Below are 23,944 nucleotides of genomic sequence, written 5' to 3' on the forward strand. Positions count from 1 at the left end.
ATATTATAAGTAATTTATCGTTGTTATTGTCGTTGGCAATTTTGGAAAAAGTAGCCCAATTTCTTATAAATAGTGTGATATGGCAGCCCTGGTAAATATGTTTATGCGTAAACATTTACTCATAGAAAAGAGTTGAGTTTTATTTTTATTCATCAACACCACACCACACAACACTACCTCTACAAATCCACAATCTACAAAACAACAATAAACTTTATTCAAAATGGCTGGCGTTGATTGCTTTTATGACGTTTTATTATTATTTTTTTCATATGCCTATATGTACACGTAGGTAGTTGTAATAAATATATTGTTAATAAGTTTCTAGTTAGTAGGGATATTTGATTAACGTAAAGACTAAAGAGAAAAATAAATAAATAATGCTAATGCCCCTTTTTGTTTTTAAAGATTTTTCTGTTTTTGAGTTTGAGTAATTTAAATGTTTTCTTTAATAAAAATGTGGTGAGAAAAATAACATATGGTTTAGAAAAATGGAGTGGAATCGATATAAGAAAGAATACTGAACTGCAACGTTGCCAAATTTATTGTTGTTTCTTCTAATTATAATGTGAACGAAAGATCCAGGTAGTCGTATTCTGTTCAAAGGTTTTTGATTTTGTGTAAAACTGCTAGACTCACTTAGTCGAAAAGAGCAGGATAAAACCAAGATGTCTAGAAAGGTATCTTTACCTACCTGCCTGGAACCTACTTTATAAATTGTAATAATTTTAACAAAAATAATTCTCTAATAGGTTTAACAATGTAAATTCTTGCATTGTAGATAGGCCTTGGATTATTAAAGACGAAAGATTCAAACTAATGTACCCTAAAAGGGAGTCCACAAACCTAACCATAATTTCTTAACTATTCTTAGTTTTCATTACATTTGTGTTTCACATCGAGTGCTTAAGAAAATAACACACCGACCCGTAATCTAGAGAATTGACTAGTAAAGAATTGAATACGTAATTTAAGTAACTCAGAGCAAATATTTTACTAAAATTAAACTCGGTGGACTCTGGTTAACGAACTGCTTAAAGAGGATCTGACTCCAAATATTCTTAGTACAAAAGGTAGGTGAATATGAGGCAAGGCTAGAGAGATGAAATCGTCTTCGAAAAAGAACACCTAATTCTAGAGAGCCTTGTTAGAGGAGGCCATCATTTTCAATTATATCCATCTACAATCTCTAAATATATATGCACATACGTTTCGTATTTGATAGCAAGAACAATAAGACTTGTTTGTAATTAGGGATCATTTGTTTGTAAAAAACTAACATGTGTGGTAGATTATCATGATGACAAACATGGTCACAATTCTTAACAAACACATTTTAATTACGTCTAACAACAGGAGCTAAGGAGATTTTGGCCAATTACTGAACAAAATTTAAGGACATGATTTATGTGACAGTTTACGTTGAGGAAAAAGTAGAACATGAGCGTTAAGGTTAAACTAAAATATTTAAGTTTCGTTTCAGCAAATGGGCCTTTCAATTGTGTGTTAAATTTAGGTGACTCAATTTAAGACGTATTAGTATAAAACTAATTCTAAAATTATAGAAGAACACATCATTTTGATACCATAGAAGCTCATTTGCCTCGTGATTCGATGAATCAATTATTTGACGAGATCAAATTCAAGATTTTCTTCAGTAGATTCTAGAAATACTGGTAGTAAAGTTTAATTGAGTGGCTCAACACTCTGGTGAGACATATTTTTGATCCTTAAAATTTGAACAAAATCAGGATTTGAGATTGCAAAAATACTTCAACTTTCATGGAATTAAATTTAAGTTGAAAACAGTCCCTTTTCCAAGTCAGTGGTGGTTTTCTTCCAGTAAGCGAGTAATGTTATCAGGAATAGAGGGAACCTACAATTTTAAGACGAACGCCTAAGGAAGCATTTATCATGATAAGTATTACCTTTAGAGGATTTACCATTTTCTCACAGGAGGCAGTATCCTATAAAAAAAAACTTTTAGATGGCACAGGCAACGATTTAACCAAAACTTCTGGAAAAATAGTTCTACGAACGAAAGTTAAAAAATACAAGAGTATGTGTACGGGCAAATGGAATTCCATTATTAATACAAACACAAATTCATTTATGTACTTGATTTCAATTCTAAATTTAATTTGGATCTTTAAGATTTATTCAATAAGTAGAAAATTGACCTTTCAACAAAACAGAACTTAAATCGAAAACGATATTATATTAAAATTTTGAATTAAGGTTAGCTAATAGCTATATGAAAATTCTTTGATAAGTCATAATTGTTCAGTGGCATTCATTTCCGGTTTAATATCTACGTCAAAAAAAAACAAAATCAAAAAAGATTTCTTTCCAAACCAAACAATTGTATTGATATTTAAGATTCATTTTAACTCATTTGACTCGCTTGCTTTTGAAATTTAAAGCCTTCAGTTTTTTATATGAACTGCTTTTCGTTTTCTGCCTTCCAGTTTAAATGTACACCATCTGCATACGACTGACAAAAAGAAAAAAACCCTTGTCGAAAGAATTTACCTGAGATTTACATTTATCTGTTATTTTAAATTACTTAATTTTATTTTCACATACCAGGTAGGACTGTAGGTAAATCTAGTCTGATGATGAGGTACAAAACTATCCCTGACAAAAATTACCTACCTATTCTATAATAAAACTTAATAAAATTCTGGTTTAACGAGTCATCCAGGGCAATAACGGAAAAAACGTGCCAATCTGATACGATATGACAAATGAGGACTTTTTTTTTGGAAATGATTATGTAGGACGTTTTTTATCATGAAAATTAGAAATCTAAAATTCCCAGAGGAAAATGTGCTACTTGTACTCAACTGGAAATAAATTCCTTCAAGCAGTACCTACATTTAAAGAAAAAAAAGAAATTCAGTTTTTTTAAAATACTGATTGACAAACAAAAATAATGTAATATAAAAATTTCAATTATTTGAAAATATGAAAAAATAGAACGCACACGTAACACCTTGTTTACCAAAAACTCATCTAAAAATAAATCCTATGTTTTGATTTTTCCTTTTACTTTTTTTTCATTCGTTGTTGTTTTTGAATGAAAAATGTAATATTTTGTAACAAAAATGTTCTTTTATTTTTGTCTATACGAAATTGTGTGGAATGAACAAATATCTCACAGAATAGCAGGTTTTTGTTTTTGAATAAAAATAGAAACTAAATTTTATGATAAAAGAATTGAAACAAAAATTAATTTTGGAGAGATTTTGTTTGTTAAAACGAGTGGTGCTATAAATACATTCATATGTAAACTGAAACAAAAATACAATTCCGGGTTCCGGGAGGTGACTGGTTTAAAAGTCGAATAAGCTTTTCTAAATTGTACAAGTTAGTAGTAGTAAGGATAAAAACATTTCTTACATAGTGACGAGTTTGAAAAGTTCAATCAAATGAAGTTCAAGTAATTTTTGACGAATTTGCTTCAAAAGTAGCTTATAAACGAGCTTCTGGATGTGTTCAAAAAAATAGTTAAGGACGATTTAAGGCTAAAACGAAAAATAAATTCGAAGTATATTTTTTAAATCGCATTAAGAGGGAAGTTTAAGGACGACATCTGTATCCTTATGTAAAGAAAGGAAGAAAATATTCCGAATTGGTTTCGTATTTGTAAAAACATTCAATATAAATTTAATGGGACTAGGGTTCATTTAGTTTGGCATCAAAAACAGTAATCATTCCTAAAGATAAGACTATCCAATGAAAAAGAAAACCTAATGGTACCATTAGTCGTATATACTGATTTTTAGTGTATGGTAGAGCCACGCTAGTGTTTTTTTTTCAGTTTTTTTATTCTTACGACATTCGAAAAACACAAGAAAAGTAAGAATGTTATTAAAACACAGATAATTTGATACTTCTATTTAGATATTTTATAGGAATCATTTTAAAATGTCACCATAGCAACAATGAATTGTGGCAATGCTAATCTGAAATTGTCCAATTGAATTGACGGAAAATAGATGCAAAATAAGAGTTGAAATATGATAAACAATTATCACCTTAGCCAATTTCAACACTGGTTAATTTTGTTCCTATTTTTATTCATTTTAGGAAAAATGGATTATTGCGATACTCAAACAAAACAAGAATTCGGATTGTCCGCCGCTATCATGCTCTGGAGTCCATAGTTTCGGCTCGTAGAGAGTACAGACGGATGGTTGTCGGCAATCTTTAGAGCAAAAGGGATATAACACTTGTCAAAAATTTTGCCTAGCATGGGTTAGTCGAAAAAAGGCCTTATCATCCAAAACCTTCAGTTCTGAGGGAGAACATAATCGCTGCTGTAGCTGCTACAGTACAAAACAATCCAAGGGTTTTTTGCAAGAAGATTATCTCTCAAATGTGCATAAGCAGACAGTCATTTCAATCAATTTAACACAATGATATGGACTTGTTCGCATATATAATTAAAATGACCAGCAAACTGAACGCAGAAGACTTGCCGATTTGCACGAAATTTTGCCACAAGATGCTTTAAATGATGAAAGAGCACGTTGACACGTTGAACTGTTTTGTTTTGTCTGACGAGGCTCATTCCGATTTGAACGGCAACATAAACAAACACAATTTGTCGAATAAGGATTTTTTTTTCCAAAGCACAGAAACAAACTGAGACTGATTTGCACCCACTTTCGTGTCACAGTGTGGTTTACAGCCTTATTATGATGCATTTTTTGGCATATTTTCTTTAGAGAAAAAGGGTCAAATCGTTTAGATTCCCGGATATCACTCATGTTGAGAGAGTTCTTCTATCCAAATTTACGGTTCCAGCAAGATAATGCAACTCCTCTCAAAGCGGGGTCTGTTATGATACAGTTAAGACGAAAATTTTGTAATAAGCTGATATCCAGAAACTCTTTATTCCGTTGGTTGCCCAGTTCATCTGACCATGCTTCACATCATTTTTTCTTGTGGGGTTATTGCAAACAGGAAGTCTTCAAAGCAAAATTAACAAATTTGAATAAACTACAGCAATCTCTTCGAGAAATAATTGCGACTATTCCTGAACGACTGTAATGAACAACATGCACATGCATCAACGAGATGGGAGAGCATTATATTATATTTAATAAAACTGAATGAGCTCTAACATGAATAAAAGAATAATGAATTCTATTCACTGAAAGGAAAGCTATTCGAGGGACCGAAGTATTGATAAATACTGCAACAAAAACTCTTTAGCAAGCCATTCGGATGTTTGCCTAGAGGATTTAACACAAAACTACCTAATTACCTTATCCTACCCGTGGTAGCTTTTACATGAAGCATATTATTTCAAGATTTGTTCTTAACTATGTTTCTATCTGTCGATAAGAACATACCTATGTACATATGTACATACCTACCAATCATTATCTACAACAAACAAACAACTTAATATATCTACTTTATCGTTCATATTACGTATTTTTAATCTTCAATTAATTAAAAGTTAAGACCACATGGAGGTATTTCAACTCAGGTAACTCATTTTTTCAAAAACCTGGCCAAAATTCTCAGAGTTTAACATAATCTCTACAAACATTACAACTCAATTTGGTCTAATATCCAACAAAACTATGTAAGTTCTCAAGTTTAAGAAAATAGAAAACTATAAAATTTATAGGTACCTTTTGATTGGAGAAAATAAATATAAAGCAATATAAAATGTAATTTATGATCCCTCTTTTTTTCCAGATGATAATGAAAACTTACAACGTAGCAATTCTTTTTTTCAGTTGAGATTGAGTTGTGTTGAAATCTTCCAATTTAAGTAACACAAAATAAAAACTCCAATTATATTACCCATGGAGAAATTGAGTTTCCACACAAAAAATACTCTTATTTGAAACAGAAAAAAACCACTACATTCCAATTACTCATGGAGAACTTGAACAAGAAAATTGAGTTAAAAAAACGAGTACAACTATAAACATTAAGCGACGTTGCCACTTTTAATAAATAATACATTTTTATTAACGTCACGTACGCATTTATTGAGGTCGTGTGATGAATATCAATTTAAATAAATTTCCTAAATACACATGCACACCTTTTATATCAATAAATTGCACACAATTTAAAAAATATGTACCAACACTATGTGTTTAAGTGATATATAATGTAAGAAAAAGGAGTGTAAACACGTTTATGCAGGTATACCTATTTTGTTTTAACCTAAAGGGTCAGCCAACACTGTGTGGTGAATTTATCTTAATTGAGTGACAAAACTATGATTGAGCTCATCATTGAGGTGGATTTCATTTATATTGAACTTTGTATTTCCTTTTTTATCCTTGAGTTAAACTTACAAGTCCAACCGTGCAATGGCTGCATCGCCATCACCAAGGCCCCTGTTTAATAAACCTATGTGCTATTTACTCAAAAAGCTTCTTAAAGTACCTACATACATACATAAATCTACAATATACATACATGCCTTAAAATATGTAAATAAAATTGTGCAACTTACTTTATGCTTTTGAAAAACCCCCGTCGTCTTGAAGAATTAAAATTGCAGATGAAACTGGAAAAAGAATCCGTTATTTTGCACTGCACAAGCACAAAACACATTAAAAAAGAAAACACTTTTCAGGGATTTTATTTTCTAAGCTTTAATTCCTTGTTTTGCTTTTCCTTTTTCTCTGTCGCACTTGATTACGATTTGAGGAAAAAAGCTCTTTCTAATCTATCTCTGTCTCTTTTCTTTATGTAATAAATGTAAAATTTATTTTTTTTTTTACAACAGAGAAAGTTTTTTTTCTTTAAGATATTTATAGATTTTTCTACAAATTAAAATAATTGTGATTTCAATCAATTAATTAATTTCACTCAATTGAAACAGAAAAGATTATTCTTCGTATCGTTATCGTATGCTCAAAAAGGCTCGGCTCTTTTACATTTATTGGATTGGATTTGATTTGATTTTTTTCTTTTCTTCTGTTTTAGCACACTTATTTTGATTACATGTGTACATATATATAGAAATATTCACATGCATGGAGATTAAATATAATATGTACTTTTTATAATTTGTTTTCTGCTAATTAATTTACTTTAAATTTTAATAATAAACTTTTTGTTGGGAATTCACTTAATAAATAAATAATTTACAATTAATAATGTGGCGTCTGTCGAACACACACTGAAAAACGCTCCTCTTTCCGCACAAACAAAACTTATAATAAAAATGGATTCTTTTCTTAACACTCTTTTGAGAAAACTTAAATTCGATTTGCTTTTGCCATGGGGCAATTGGGAAATTGAGTGATTTTATTTTCTTCTTCTTTAGTTGGAGAAATATTCCATTGGAACGATGGAGGAGAGAAATAAGGAAGTAAACAAAAAACTTATTGGCACAGCGGGGACAGCAAACAACGGAAAATGAGAGAGAAATAAAAGACAAGTACAGTAAGAACAAAAAAAGTTGGTTTGAACAAAAATGCAAAATTTTGTTTTGTTTATAAATTGTTAAGTAAACTTTTTTAAATCTATAACAAAAAAATATGACTTAATGAAGATTTGACAGATTAAAAGCAATAGTGTGAAAATTGGTCAAATATGCTGTCAAACATCACTTTCCATTTGGATCTTAAAATACCATTTTATCTTAGATTGTATTTTAAACTCTGAAAAAAAAAAATATCTAAAAAATTCTTGAGATCTTGTCTCAAAATGTTGCGGTTTCAAAAGTAGAGGGATGGTACATCTGTCAAACTAAGTTGTTAAACCAATTTTTGTTTTCAGTTGAAAGTCTGACATTTACGAAAATGGATCGCTTAACTATGGCACAAGCATACAAATTGTTAAAACCTTCTACAAAAATATGGTTACTCTGCCAGAGCCACATATCGTGCTTTAAAAGGAGATTATAGAAAGTTGAAGAGACTGGATTGGTTGCAGATATTAAAAGGTCTGTCCATCATCGTTTTGCTCGTACCTCTGAAAATTTTACTGCTGTGAGTAAAAGTGTTGCGGAATGTGTCGATTCTTCTTCTTTCTCAGGTATTAGGACTGTCTTACGGCACATTATGGCATATTTTGAGTTTGGATCTGCACCTACATTCATATAAAGCCCAGCTTGCAATATTGCGACGACTGGAAACTGAAAATAAATGTCCAGAAGTTAGAGACAATTCGGTTCCGGGCTCCGTTGGCTAGGGCCACGAGTCTGGAAAACGCTGTACCGGCTTATATGAAACAGCTGAATCTTGTTACGTGCATTACTATTCCTATACAACGGGGTTCGAGTCAACAGAATTGACAATTTCGTGATAAAACTCGTTCGCGGTCACAGTGCAAGAGCTATCTTCGAACAACAATTTAATTCTCGGGGCGTTTTATTCGAACGACGGTCGTAGATAAGTCGAATGGGTGCTTGAACAACAAGCGGAGGACGGCGATTTTTCGAACAATTTTCTTACCGCCTTTAGGCACATCAAACCATTGTATCGTATTTGCAAAATACTTATGCCGAAAAAACCTAGTTAAAGAAAAACGTCCTATGCAATATGAGAAAGCTAAATGGGTCGGTCTCAATGAATTTTTCAGGATCTTTAACAGGTCACTATGTGTTACTGATGTAGAACGAACAAGAATAAGATGCTTGAACATGCCCAGGATGGAAATGGGCTTACACTGAACGTGTCCACAATCATAATGTGGTCTCTTTTTATTTACTTATATTCTACTCTCTCTTACATTGTCCTTCTCAGAAATTTGAATTTTAACGATTTAACACACTTAATTTTTTAGTTGATATAATCTCTGTTAAAAAATAATAAATTATACTACTCAAAAATAGTTGTTTTTTCTTGTTACTAAATACGTAACACTATGCTTCCTCGATAGTAACGTAGATTCCAGCGCAGATATGGTTATACATTTAATTCTTTCTATCAAACCTAAAGAGAACTCATGGTTTGATTCGAGCTGTAAAGAGGTTATTAGGTTCAGAGATGTAAGTTTCCACTGTTATAAAGCCAACCCGACTGAGGAAAACCGGAATAAGTTCAAAACAAGCTGGAAAGACCTGTAATGGTCATATTTAATGAACCAAATTGTTGCCTAATCAGAAAAGAAGGCAAAAAATTCTACAATGTCCCAAAGGTAGTAAAAATGTCTGGTCATTTGTAAAAAACGTACGAAACACCACGTAATCCTCTGTTACATCGCTCGTCCACAACGACACTCCCTACTTAGATCGACGCTACCGGAAAAGTGTCATGAGTTCTCCTGTTCTTAAAAGCGTAAAAGATTCTAAGGGACGAATCTTCTTTTGCACTCGTGCAGTTGCAAGAATACTGAAAGACCTTGACATACACAAATCCGCTGGCCCAGATAGTATTGAGCAGGTTTTGATAACATAAGGGACTGCAATCATTGAAAGGTACATTTTAAAAAAGGCAATTAGTCAATTTTTCAGGTGTCATACAAAAAACTTCTTAGACAAGCTACAAGTCCATCACAACTTGTATTTTGTATTGTAAAGAATTATTACTTATTCATTTTCTAGTTTGACAAGCAACCATTTTACACAAACCATAAATGAAATTGTATAGAAAATAAATAGGTTACATAGTAATAAAGTTCAGGGCTTAGTTGAATGAAACAACATGATTAGCTGTCATTTTGACATAAGTAGACTTGACTTGATAGTTAGGCACATTGAACTTCTAATTTCCTGATAGATTCCCGTGGACTGTACCATTTTATTTGAAAAAAATTACAAAAACAAAACAAAATAACATCAAAAAACATGGAGGCTTAGTTCTAAAAAATTAGTCTTCTTAAAGCAGCAAATACTTGAAGCTAACCACATACGACGGGGCCAGAGATCCAAACAGAACCAAGCCGATCCAAAATTGACTGTGTATGGGAAAACTGAGATGGATTTGCTTGGCTCTGCCGATCCATTTGGATTCTCAGTAAATCACAAATTAACTAATCCTATCCAACGAGTCAAGACTTGTCTCTGTCATGTGTGGGGAATCAACGAGTCAAATACAGGGTCCAGCAAAAAGATCTCCCATATTTTAAAAAGCAATGAAAAATAAATAAACAATTTAACAGACAAATTTGATTGAATTTTTTAAATTGGAACCAGACTTTCTTGTGGTTCCGAGTAAACTGATTTAAGCTTGGTTAGAGGAAGGCCTTAACAGTATGATAAAATATACACTGCAGGTTTTCATTGGCGAATTTTTATTTTAATACGAATAATTATTCATATAACACTATACAACATTAATAATAGTACGGTTCTTTTTACCGTTCAAAACTCATAACCTAGATATATTTATCCACGCAGAAACGAACTTCAAAATTCAGAAAATCAAAAAAAATGTAAATCTAATTAGAAGTAAATACAAATTTAACCATTAATTTTTGGTGGATTTTTATCATGTTGATTTGATTTATATATAAGATGAGCTAACGTTTTAATGAAATCATTTTTAAGTCGACTTTCTTCTCTTTACCACCTTTAAGATTTTTCATACCGGCAGTCTCGCATTATTACACTAGGATGTTTTCGGTTGCGTGTTTTTGACACTTCTCTTTCATTTGTTGTTCTCACCTCATCCGATAAAGAAATGCATGAGATGAGTGAGACCTTTTGTTAGGATGCTTTAAAAATGTCCAAGCAAAAGAAAAAGGGAATTGCATTAAAATCTGGAGAGAAAATAGATCTCACTTTCTTGGCAAAAGAACTAAAATCAAATGATAAACCATCGTTTTTAAATTATATAAGGATGAATTAAGAAACTTTTAACCTACTTTTGTCGTTCATTCAAAACGACATTAAAAAAATTAAAATTTTGAGAGACGCAATATCACCAGGTGATAAGTTGGCTTCCATTTTGTTTCAACGGGTGAGCGGGTAGTTTGAAATACAAAGCTTAAACTACCAAGCTACAGTCTTATGGTTTTATGGTTTTTCCTCCACTTGAAATTGTTCGGTGGCATATATCTTGTTTACTCGAAAAGACTAGAAACAATAGTAAAGCAACGCCAAGAAACAAAGAAAGGCAAGAAATGTCAAAAACCAACCAAGGCAATCCTGGACCCACAACTCTGCGGGTTGAGACTTTTTAAAGTATTTCTATTTTACATACTTTCTCTTTCGCACTTTCATATTTGCGTCTTTCTAAAAACTTTTAAGTGTAATAACACACTAAGCATATAAAACATTATGACGTCACTGAATATAAAGTTTGATTTTTATACAGAACTTATTTTAAATAACTCTTTTCTAGTTTAATTACTCTTGTGGATTGCCCATCAGCTGGCGTATATGGATGTTTCAGGTTCCTGATTAATCTTACCAAATTTTCTTTTAAGTACATATGGCTGTTACACCACTATCATAATAAACCTAAAAGATACTAATACATAACTCAGTTCATACTTCTTATTATGTTAGTATCAACGAAAAATATTATAGTTTATCAAGAAAAGCGCCATCTGTTGCAAGTGAAGAACCAAACTATTTATATACCATAATCTACTAACGAACCCCTTTTCTTTTGTTCTTATTTTAACTAATTATTAATTTACAAAATAAAAAAACATAAAAACAAATTAAACGCCTAATTAAAAAGTTAAAATTAGTTCCGGTCTGATTTTCGCTTAATTTTTTACAATTTTTTTTTTAAATTGTTTTGACAAATGTTCAATTGTACCACAATCATTTTTTAAGCATATTTCTCACGGTAATTTATTGAATCCCAAGAAACACTGCTAATATGATATTCAAAACATGTCATGCTTCTTGACCCTTAAAATCATTCGAGTATCTTTTCCTTAGTTCGAATGTAAAACACTCGATACTCGAAAGCATAATGTGGCGTTGTCATCGGTTAAGAGTATTGTTATTGGGTCAGCTTCATTCATCTGTCACTTCTCATTTTTATATTTTCTTTCAAAAAACTAGAATCGTAATCGACGTCAACCTCAAGCAGTACACACAATTCTTGAAAGATTCGGCAAATATTGAACATTTTTTGAACTAAGAAAATCGATATTTACAATTCCATTGTCTGTATACACTGTCATAACTAAGAAGTCCTTTTGCTGTGGTTTCTTGTAAAAGTAAATTGAATCTTTTTACAAAATCCAAGATTCCATTGTAAAAGTAACTTCGTCTATCCTTTGCAACAAACATCATCGCCTCATCTGGGCATCAGCCTCAGCATCTTTTTACCAAAAAAAAGTAGCAGGCAGCATAAATTATTCGATTTAAGAACTACAATTTTCCTCCTTGGTAAGAATTTTTCAAGGCTAGAAAAATAATTTTCTTTAGCTTTTAGGATGAATACAGTCAAAATATGTGCACGAAATTCTCTTTCCAATTAATATTTTACTAAAAGAAAAACAAACAAATAAAAGAAAAGAAAAGTGGTGTTGGGTTTTCTGAAATAACCAATGTGACCATCCAATTTTGAAGAACAAAAGTTGGATTCAATCAGTATTGGATATTTTTTAGAAGAACCCGCTAACAACCTGCCAAACTATTTTTAATAAAATACATTTGAATAAAATTATTTTAGTTTTCGTAAGAAAAAAGAAAACAGTCTATAAAAAAAATAGTAGGTAATTAAAAAAAAGACCAAAATAGCAAATCGCGTGTGTTTAATAAAAAAAAAGAAAGAAATAAAGAAACTAAAACAGAACAGAAAAATGGATGAGGACCATCAACATGATCAGCAACCTTGCAAGAAGCCTCGGATGGATAATGAAATCTCAGAATGTGCCACAGCGATGAAAGTGGCTGGGTTTTCGTTGAGTGCCATCGAGGAAATGAAGACGCGACATGTCGATGGACAGACAGAAGATTCCCTCGGCCAGCAATTGCGAGAATTCCAAGTGCTCGACGAAGTTGGATCTGGAAGTGAAGAATCTGGTAATTTACTTATTTTCCTTTTAAATTTCTTAATTGGTTTCAGTTTCACCATTTCCTGTGATTGGGTATTCTGATATCTCTGTGTTCATTTTTTAAAACAAATAATTAGAGATTGTTTATTATATTTATTTATTTGGTTTGTATTTGTTTGTTTGTTTTTTGTTTTAAGACAAAATTTTATTTTTGCTTGGAATCTGATACCTGTTTTTCTTATAGTGTTTTCGTTCGTATAGTTTTGCCATGTCTTTGGGAAAGGTCCCAAAATGTTCAAATGTTTTTAATATTTTATTTAAAATGCGTATAAGGTCGATTCTATTGTTTTATTGACAACCATCTCAGGTATTAGGCTTCTTGCTTTACCAACAACAAACTCTCTGAAACTTAAGAAACTTAAAATATTTTGTATCTTCAATCGTTTATGGCATTGCTTTACTATGCAAGTCACTTGGCCCTAGAAACAATACAATAGCATTTTATTATCAGAATTTCTTGACTTACCTTCAAAGAAAACACTTCGCATTTTGAAAGCCTTCACAAGCTTGCTTTGAGAGGAGCTTTAAAGATAATTACATTGTATGGAGCAATATGTTTTTTTTTGTTACTACTTTAAGGTCGCTGATTTCCAATCTATCCTTAATTTTTCTTAACGACCTAAAAAACAATCACAACTATTTTTGTAACATTTGTGATGAACATAGATTCAAAAATTGTAGACTTAGTGTGTCTCTGTTCATAAAACAGGTGTATTTTCATAACTTTAAATTCTCTTTTTGAACCCGTGATAATTCTTGATACTGGAATTCTCATATGGTATGAAAAACGTATGTTAAGTCTTTGAGATTATAAGAGACTTAGTCAAGACCTCATTGTACTGTAAAACACCAATACCGAAGTAAGGCCTGAATTGCTTCAACCTAACTTTTTACCTAGTACTTGACCAATCCTGTACTGAAGTGATGCGATAAAAGTCCAAGTTATTTTATCTTACTTACTTACTTGAGGTGGCGCTACAGTCCTGTGTGAACCAGGGCCTCACCCAACAAACTTCTCCATCTAGCTCGGTCCCTGGCTAGATGTCTCCAGTTTCGCGCTCCAGGTTGGGTGAGGTCACCTTCCACTTGTGCGCGCCACCTGATCCGCGGTCTTCCTCTACTGCGCTGTCCTGTGGGTGCGGATTCGAAGACTTTCCGGGCCGGAGCATTGGTTTCCATGCGCTCTACGTGACCCAGCCATTTCAGTCGTTGGACTTTTACTCTTCTTGCTAAGTCTACGTCGCTCTACAGCCCGTACAGTTCGTCGTTCCATCTTCTCCTCCACTCCCCTTCGATGCATACGGGACCGTAGATCACACGAAGAACTTTTCTCTCGAAGCGACGTAAGGTGCTTTCATCCGCTTTTGTCATGGTCCATGCTTCTGCACCGTATAGCAGGACGGGGATGATAAGGGTCTTATATAGCAACACTTTGGTCCCTCGAGAGAGGACTTTACCACTCAATTGCTTTCTTAGTCCAAAGAAACAGCGGTTAGCATGAGTTATTCTTCGTTTGATTTCAGCGCTGGTGTCGTTGTCTGTGTTAATAGCGGAGCCTAGGTAGACGAAGTCCTTGACGACCTCAAAGTTACGTCTGTCGATTGTGACGTTTTGACCAAAACGTCGGTGTTGTATGTCCTTTCTAGACGACAGCATGTACTTTGTTTTGCCCTCATTAACCGTTAAACCCATTTTTGCCGCCTCTGCCTCAATACTCACAAAAGCCCCATTGACATCACGCTGAGTTCTTCCGATTATGTCAATGTCATCAGCATATGCCAGTAATTGGACAGACTTTTGAAAGATAGTGACGTGTGTGCTCTGCACTATTCTTTTAAGCACGATGTTAAAAAAATCGCATGACAGCGCATCACTTTGTCTAAAACCTTTTTTGACATCAAAAGGTTCTGTTAAGTTGTTTCCAACCTTTATGGAGCAGCGTGAATTCTCTATGGTCATCCTGCACGAACGGACGAGTTTGGCAGGGATGCCAAAACTAGACATGGCTCTATACAGCTCGTCCCTGTAGATGCTGTCATATGCGGCCTTGAAATCGATGAAAAGATGGTGGGTGTCGATTTGGTGCTCTTGAGTTTTTTCCAGGATCTGCCGTAATGTGAATATTTGATCAACTGTGGACTTTCCTGGTCTAAAATCACACTGATAAGGACCTATCAGGTTGTTGACGATGGGCTTTAGACGTTCACATATTATGGCAGAGAAGATTTTATAGGCGATGTTAAGTAGACTTATTCCTCTATAGTTGGTGCAGTTTAGAGAGTCTCATTTTTCGGTTGTTTTATCTACACAAATTGAAAAAAGGTGTTCTTCGAGCAATGAAAGTGGTAACAAAAAAATACTTAAAAAGTCGTTAACATCTAAATTTGTTTAAATATTTTCAAAAAAAATCAAAACAATCATCGATGAATCTTTCGATACAAAATTGGAGAAAGCAATCGCACAGCTGGCGACATTATCCTCACGATACCAAATGAAAAAATTGAGTCACAGGTGAAAATTCACCGAAATCTTGCTAGGCGAATCATTTCGAATAACAGAGACAACAAAATTAACAGAAAATCAAAACATCATTAAGCTTAATCTCAACACTGGTTCCAATGAAAATGCTGCAAAACTCCCTCAAGCTAAAAGGCACAGGTGTGTTTATACAGTGTGATCTCACAAAACAATCACAACACAAACGCCGAAAACTTTTTACCTACAGGAAAATAAATAAAACAAAGAAATTAACAGAAAAAAAATAATAAAAAACAACAATTCTTTAATTGTAATGTCGTCAGCTCATTTTCATTATGTACTTTCAAGATTTTAGAATATAACGATTGAAAAATCGTTTAAAATTGGTTTCAAATGCGGCAGTTACGACACATACAAGAGCAAGTGGCGGAACACACTGGTATAAAAACTTCCTTACTATAAACGTTTAGTTTCGAAGAAGTTTGTAATGCTACTGTTGTTAAAATTCAAAAACAATATGTACATTCTCCCGATTTACATAAAATGTACCAAATGGACTGAAGACTACGAACGGTTTAACAACACTATGCTACAACTTTCAAATAAAAGTGTTCTCACTATAGGCGACTTTAATTCAAGAACTAACAACTTACAAGTAACGTCTATCCGCAGTAGAAATAACTCTTCAATAAACCGCAACAGCAGAAGTTCCAAGGACGGTGTATGCAACCAAAATGGTATCAATCTTATTGAAGTTATTATACTTTTGTAGGAGGGCAAAGCAAATCCGTAATTGATAATTGTGCTGTGAATAATAATTGGGTTGATCTCATACAAAAATTTGATGTAGAAAGTAAAAACTACTCAGATCACATGCCAATTATTGTTGAATGGTCAGAAGAAAACAACACAAAGTAATCTTCAACTTATCCCGAAACTGAAATGGAAACAGGATGATGTAATAACATATTAACAAAAATTAGATATTAATCTTCCAGCTGAAAATAGGATGACTGACTCGGTCGATGTACGTACACACCAACTTGTAGGTTTTATAAGAGATTCCGTCACAAGAGCATCCACGAATCCTTCAAATAAAAGTATGCCTTGTATCTGGAAACAGGACTTCCAAAAATATTTATTGGCACGCTGAAATTGCAAGCAGACTACATTTTAAAGGTTTTATCCCAGCATGAAGACTGACTAAACGGATGGCACTTTATGAATTTAAGATGGCACAGGCAGGGATTAGACCCAAGACCTCGAGCATAACAGTCCTACGCACTTACCATCACACCATGTTTACTATAGCATTCGTTATCTACCATGCATTTGAAATTCAAAGAGTCTTTACCGCATTGAATGTGATTATTGCTTCTTTATGGGAGGATTCTCAAACGAAAGTAAGAATTAGAGAAAAGAATACCAACCTTTCTATTGGTAACATACACCATAATATTATTTTTGACCACGTTAACCTGTCAAAAGTGAGTGCGAGGTGACTGTGGAGAATGTTTATAGGACTTCAAAAACAAGTGCGGACAGCTCAAAAACAAATTCTGACAGCTACCCAATTCTTGATCGTATTTTTACTGTCATTTGTCATTATGACAAAGAGAACAAACAGGTGTCCATGCAGTGGCAAAAGGAGGGTTCAAATCCCCGAAGAAGTTGAAATAATTTAAATTAAATTTGAGTTTCTCCCCATGCAGTAGAACAAATTGATTTAGATAGGAGATAAAACATGAAAAGGACATTATTTGCTTCTCTTCTTTTCTTCAGTTACGATAGGCTTAGTAAATTAGACGATGTTCATAAACCGGAAGACGTTCATTTGGATATACAGCTGCAATACTCCAGAATTCCAGAATAGGAGCACATAAAAATAGGGATCATCTTATTCCTTAGAAAACTTCTAAATTAATTCAACGCTACTTCTAAAATAAAAGCTTGACATCAAATAAGACTCACAAATCTTTAAACATGAAATACAAAGAAATTTTTTACTTCTTGTGTATGAGACCCCTTTACATTTTTTTTGTTGTTGAGTTCCATTGCATTTGAAGAGCACCATACAAAGTTTCTGTTTATATCGTCCAGTAAAACAGATATACAATTGGATTTGAAAACGTTTAAAAAAGCTTAAAGTCATGAGAGAAGGATTTTTTACTGAATTAGATCTTCGATAATGTCATAAATGAGTACTTTAAAAAGCAGAGGTCAAATATGACTGCTTTGAAGAACTCCAGACCCTACATTACAAATTGTATTAAAACTGTTTTGGAATGTAACATACTATATACGATTTTTAAATACGTATTGACCAAGTTATTATCGGTTAGGGAAATTCGTATATCTCTAATCTTAGCAAGAGTATACGAGTGATTGACTCTATGAAATGCTTTGCTTAGATCAGCGTAAAAACGTCTGTTAACAGTTTATTTTGAATTGATTTCTAGAAAATTCGTTGTTGTAAACTATTGTCTGTTACTTAGGAACAATTACTAATTTACAGAAAAAATATTAAACATGTTAGAGACTGTGTTTTCAATCCACTTTGCTAAGAAGAGAGCTTGAATACCATTCCACATTGACCGTTCTATGTTCCTATGGTATCCACGTGTCTTGGTACACTAGTTTTAAGGTTTTTTTTTTAACAAATATTAACTCAGCTTAGGGTAAATGTCATTTTTGAGTTTTATTTTATTCAAACCTATTCTGCTTTTTTTACCACATGTCCAAAATCATTTGTTTGCTTTTTTTTTCAAACCCATTTGCTATTTCTTAATTCACAAAACTAAAATATATATTTTAAGATGGCAGCGAACAGGAAGAAGACTCCTCCGATTTAGATTTTGACGATGAGGAACTTGATAATTTGCTCGACGAAGGTTTGCCAGAAGATTTAAAGGGACGTCAAAAACCTAAATATGAGGAACGTTTTAAAACAGTATTAGAAGGTAATTCATTTTTTTTTTTTGAAAATTCATTGTGTGTAGATGAAAACTGTATTCGACTTTGTTATTCTTAAAAAAAAGAAAAGGGTCACAATCATTTTGAGGTTTTACCCGAAGGATGGCTTCAAGTGACCCACAATAGTGGAATGCCATTGTTTTTGCACAAACAGTCACGAGTTTGTTGTGTAGCAAAACCCTATTTCCTTGGTCCTGGTAGTGTTAGGGTAGGTAGTTTTATATTTTAAAACAAGAGTTTTTTTTTAAAGATTGTTTTTTCTAGAAACATGAAATACCCCTTGGTGCTGTACCATGTTTAGGTTATCGCAAAGCTCTCCTCGAAGAAGAAAAAGAGGAGGAACTACAATCCAAAGCTGAAGCAGAATCAAATTCAAATGAGTGCCCCTTTGCAGCTGATGCTGCGAATAGTCAATCTAATAGCAGCAGTGATGATAGGCCTCAAGTAAACGGTGGAGAAACTGTCAACAACAACAACATCAACTCCAACAAGACAACATCACATCTTGCAACTGTGCCAGCTGCGAAAATTGTAACTGTCAAAGAGAACACCAAAGCCCAATCGATTTCAGCCCAGGAACTCAACGAATATTGCCAGAAACTATTCAAATTCAAGACCATCAAAGTCCTGAGATTCGAATCGTGGAATGAACGTCGTCGATTTACAAAAAATCGAAAGCATATCAAGAATCTGCAACGCCCAACACTGCCCGACGGGACAAAGTTGATAAAATTCCCAATCCTACTGCCCAAAGGTGAGGCGGCCAAAAATCCTCGAGCTCGAAAAGAATGGATCATGAATCCGAATGGCAAAAGTTATATTTGCATTTTGCACGAGTATGTTCAGCATGCCCTTAAAAAACAACCCACTTATGAGTTTATAGAATTGGAAAATGCCGCAACTCCTTATGCAGCGACTGTATCGATAAACGATCTCAAATACGGAACTGGGTATGGAACGAGTAAAAAGCAAGCGAAATCTGATGCAGCAAGAGAAACTCTAGAAATTCTAATACCCGAGATGAAGGACAAGATAACCGGCCTCAAGACCGATAAAGTTTCAACGAAAACCAACCACAAGGATCTTTCTGTATGGATTTTCTTAAGATTTTTTTTTAATAATTCTAAAAAAAGGTGTAAATATTTGTTTCTTGTTTTTTTTTTTATTCTTTTTAAAAAATAGGTTTTCGATGATATTAAAATCGAAGATCCTCGAGTCGAAGAGTTTTGTAATAAAACAACTGAACCTGTACCGCATGCTATATTGTTGACGTGTTTGCAGAGAAATTTCGGCTTGGGAGATGTTCAAATTAATTACGAAATCAATCGAAGAAAAAACAAGAAAAATGAATTCACCATGACTGTGGGCAAGCATGTGGCCAAGGTGGTATGTAAAAATAAGAAGGAAGGCAAACAGCTGGCTTCGCAAGCTATATTACAGGTAATTGAATGAATATAAACTTCCTACTTTATTAGCTCGGAAATATTAAAAAAATATGTATTGACTTATGAACTTAAAAAAAAAACGTTTCATCAAAAAGAAAATCTGAAGAGGCATGCTGGTTATCACAAATATGCATTATAGCTCAAATGACAATACCCAAAATTTGTTTGTGGAATAAAAGAACACGTGATTAAAAAAGGAATTTAGGAAGCAGAATTTGTAAAACCTTGTTATAGAAAACAACCCTCTCTTGTGTAACTCTACGTCATCCTCGGTTCTAACGATCTTTTACAATTACACTTTTTATGTAAGCTTCTTTGATAAAGCCAATTTGCTTGCAGTACAGTTTGCTGTTAATTCAACGCTTCAAGTCCGTTGTACATGAGAGCGTAAACGATTTTATGGGAATCACCTACTTTCTCCCCTATTGTTCTGAATAGGTATTCTTTAACGCTGGCAAAAACACTGCAAAAAATTTTCATCCCACAGGGCTCTTTCCGAGCGGATGGAAAACAGCATTTGTCCAGCATATACTTACAAATGGCAGACCCTCCTAACACAATCTAACTATTCTCCAATTACACTTACGTCTTTTCTTTGCAAGGTCATAAAAACGATGCTTAATTATCAGCTTAAGAAATATCTCAAAGAACGAAAGCTTTTTAGCTATAGGTTCACTGGTAATCTCATGATTCATCAAACCACCGAACAGTGGAACAAATCTTCACATCGTTTTGGAGAAAGTAAGTTGATATTTAAAAAGGCATTAAATAAAGTCCGGCATCTTGGTTCCTTATTGATGGATGGTTTAAATTTGAAATTCATACAATTATTGCTGGTGCTCCCCAGGGCTTAATTTTGTCTCTTCCTTATATTCATAAACGATCTTTAAAACGATTAGATTCATATCCTTGTCCTTCCGATCTGGGCAGCATAGACCAATGGAGAATTATTATCAATGTATAATTTAATCCTTTAAAAATTGAATGCTGTATCCTGTTTTTGAAGTGTAACCTCCCAATGTCGCTATCCCTGAGCAGCACTTGCATCAAGTAAACTAAACAACTTTCAGTGGTGTTATGGAATGATCACATCGTCCAAAACTTGAATATAACTCGCATATTTGCGCAGGTGCCCCCAAAACAAGTCTAAGTCTTTTAAATAGAATCCAAAATAAAGGTTCGAAAACGATAGGCTTTACATCACTCGAACATCGTCGCAGTGTTTCTATTTAATTAACCAGTTGCACCCCCCTCAAACAATTCAGCCGTAGTACTTGCACTTCCAGCAATGTTCACCAGTTTATCCATTAACTTAACTTCGGACGTATTGTCAAGTCAAGAGATTCTTTTTTTAGCCGCACAACAAGAATGTGGACTACTTTACCCAAATCTTGTTTTTCACACATTTTCTATTTTCAATGTGTTTAAACTTGAAACATATTTACGGTGTTCATAATCTCTTGATTGCCTGTAAATTATAAACAAAAAAATTATAATAGGAGCTACGTGCAGATCTAAAAAATGAACCAGGAGTGGCAGCTCACAAACACCTTTTACGTAAATCTCTAGTGTCACAATCAATGGCTTTTCCATATAATTCAATAAAAAACAACTAACGTCTTCACTCACAACCACAACTTTTTCATTTCAGATTCTCCATCCGCACATTAAAACTTGGGGTTCCTTACTTCGACTCTATGGAAATAATTCAATAAAAACCTTCAAAGAGAAAAAACTCGAAGAGCAAGAAATTACCGTCTTGCAAAGCAAAGCCGCCATTAATCAGCCCAATTATGCAATTTTAGATAAACTTAAAATCGAAATGCAAAAATTATCGGAGAAAAATAAATCTGTACAATCGATCGGTACATTCATTCCACCTAATGATGTTGATCTACCAACATCATCAGGATCTAATCTAACTAATGTAGAATTCTAGCAAAGAACATTAATTGTTAAAAAAGACTGCAAACAAAACTTAAATTTAAATTGATTAATTTGGAGCTGTAGACTTTTAAAAAAAATATTATTTTAAGTTATTAAGAAGAAGAAAACAAAAAGCACGAATTGTGATGCCCAAGCAACTGTACTTGTATGTAAGTTTAAATTAAATTAAAGTTATTTGTCTTCTCAGTTTTTATTAGGTTCAAGATTTTCCATAAGGTCGAGACATTTACAGAAAGAGGCACATATATTTTTGTTAATTTTAAAAGGTCAACAACTTTTTGTTCATTAACCTTCTAATTTCGGCATCCGTATCCATGGACAATATTCAAGAGTGGCTTAAGGACTACCTTAACAGAAATAAATCTGCCTTTCAGTCTAAGCATGCAGATAATGAGGATAAATTGTCTCGATCAGTAATGGGATCTCAAACTTATAATTATATACAAAAACTCAACACACTCATGACTCATAGGTTTCTAACGCTTTATATTAAAATAAATTTAAAAAATAAAATAAAAATATGTACTAATAATGTAAGCACAATCATTGTTTCGCCGTTGCTAATTTTAAGTGCCCATTTAAAAGTAGTGTGCCTCCTTAACTCCTAACAAGGAAATAAATAAATTAATACAACAAATTAACTGAATATTTTTTTCGCCCTTAAAATGAGATTTTAAACAAAGTGTACCAAATCAATATGTTTTTGGTTTTTTTTTAAAATCTAGTTTCAAAGAATATTTCGATTATGGAATTTTCAATATTCTTTTTTCACCTTGAAACGATTGAAACGGAACTCTGTTAAGAGCTGGAAATTTATGGGAATTCTCATCAATCTTCACTTCTGAAGCACTAGCCATTTTTGAAGCTGCTAAAATTGTACTGCAATCCACTTCTAAAGCAGTAATTTGCTCCGACAGTCTATCGGTGCTCAAATCAATCCTTAATCCGAACAACAAGAACAACAAAATAATATACAATATAAGAGATTTGCTCATAAAACACACAACAAAATTAAAATTAATGTGGGTACCCAGTCATATCGGTATACCAGGCAACGAATATGCCGACAAAGCTGCAAAACTCTGCAACGAAGCAACTGTTTTTACTTTCGATACATTTTCAAAGAACGACATTCAAAGATATATCGATCAATTACTTAAAAAGAACAAAATTCTCAACTGGAATAGCTACGAAAATCATTATGCAAAGGTAAACTTTCGATACATTTTCAAAGAACGACATTCAAAGATATATCGATCAATTACTTAAAAAGAACAAAATTCTCAACTGGAATAGCTACGAAAATCATTATGCAAAGGTAAACACTGAGCGATCAGCTCCAACCTACCCATCATCACTCTCCAGAACAACAATATCAAACTTCATTCGCCTTTGCTTAGGACACAGTATCTTAACTCACCAACACCTATTAAGGAAAGAAAGTCCACCTCTCTGCCCATCATGCAAAAACAACTTGAACATTCCACATATTCTCGGCTTATCATCATGTGGAATTTCCAAAAAAAATTAATGCCATCCTAAAAACCGACCAAAATATTTATTCATTTCTTAATATAATTAATGTCGAAAATATATTGAAAATTGACAAACACCTTCATATCAATAATTTGATAATATAATTAACTAATAATTTAAATTAGAGTGGAAAGCTTTTGTAGCTAGAGCCCTTTTCTGTTAGCATAGAATTTGTATTTTATGTTAATAAATATTAATAATAATAATAATAATAATAATAGTTCCATAATAGGTATATACGAATGGATACATGTAGTGATTCAAAAATTGTAGAAAATAATAAAGAAAGTCCACCATTGACCAAATATTCATATTCCGGTAGATTTTGGAACAAACCCACAAACTTCAATCGGTATCCACTATCTATTCATCGATTTCAAATCCACGTATGATAGTACATAACTGTTAAAATTGTCTATTTGTGCAAAATAACGATTGAGAATGCACGTCGTAAAAGGTCTAACCAATGGTTTTGATGTCTAAAAAGATTTTAGACAAGGCCATGCCCGCCCTATCATGCGACACTGGAGATATAATCTTCCAAAGGTCTGTCAAATTACCCGGATACGCCGCCGATGATATGGACATAATTAGAAGATAAAAGCGTAATG

At 33.1% G+C, this 23,944-nt stretch overlaps 1 protein-coding gene and 1 long non-coding RNA gene across 2 annotated transcripts in view; one reads left to right on the plus strand and one right to left on the minus strand.

Moving 5' to 3' along the window:
- The window catches only part of LOC129939603 (uncharacterized), a 111,994-nt gene extending 104,771 nt beyond the window's left edge, over nt 1-7,223 (minus strand). The window contains exon 1 of the long non-coding RNA XR_008780556.1: nt 6,494-7,223. This is a non-coding gene — a long non-coding RNA (uncharacterized LOC129939603). The remainder of the gene's footprint in view (nt 1-6,493) is intronic.
- A 5,476-nt stretch (nt 7,224-12,699) lies between these two features.
- Nucleotides 12,700-22,340, plus strand: LOC129940859 (microprocessor complex subunit DGCR8). Its single transcript, XM_056049367.1, has 6 exons — nt 12,700-12,922; nt 18,249-18,392; nt 18,471-18,613; nt 18,670-19,494; nt 19,588-19,845; nt 21,502-22,340. Exons 1-6 carry the CDS (start codon nt 12,700-12,702, stop codon nt 21,787-21,789), a joined length of 1,881 nt encoding a protein of 626 aa, XP_055905342.1. The 3' UTR covers nt 21,790-22,340.
- The last annotated feature ends 1,604 nt before the right edge of the window (nt 22,341-23,944 follow it).

This window comes from Eupeodes corollae, chromosome 1, assembly GCF_945859685.1.
Source record: "Eupeodes corollae chromosome 1, idEupCoro1.1, whole genome shotgun sequence".
In the NCBI taxonomy this organism is placed as follows: Eukaryota; Metazoa; Arthropoda; class Insecta; order Diptera; family Syrphidae; genus Eupeodes; species Eupeodes corollae.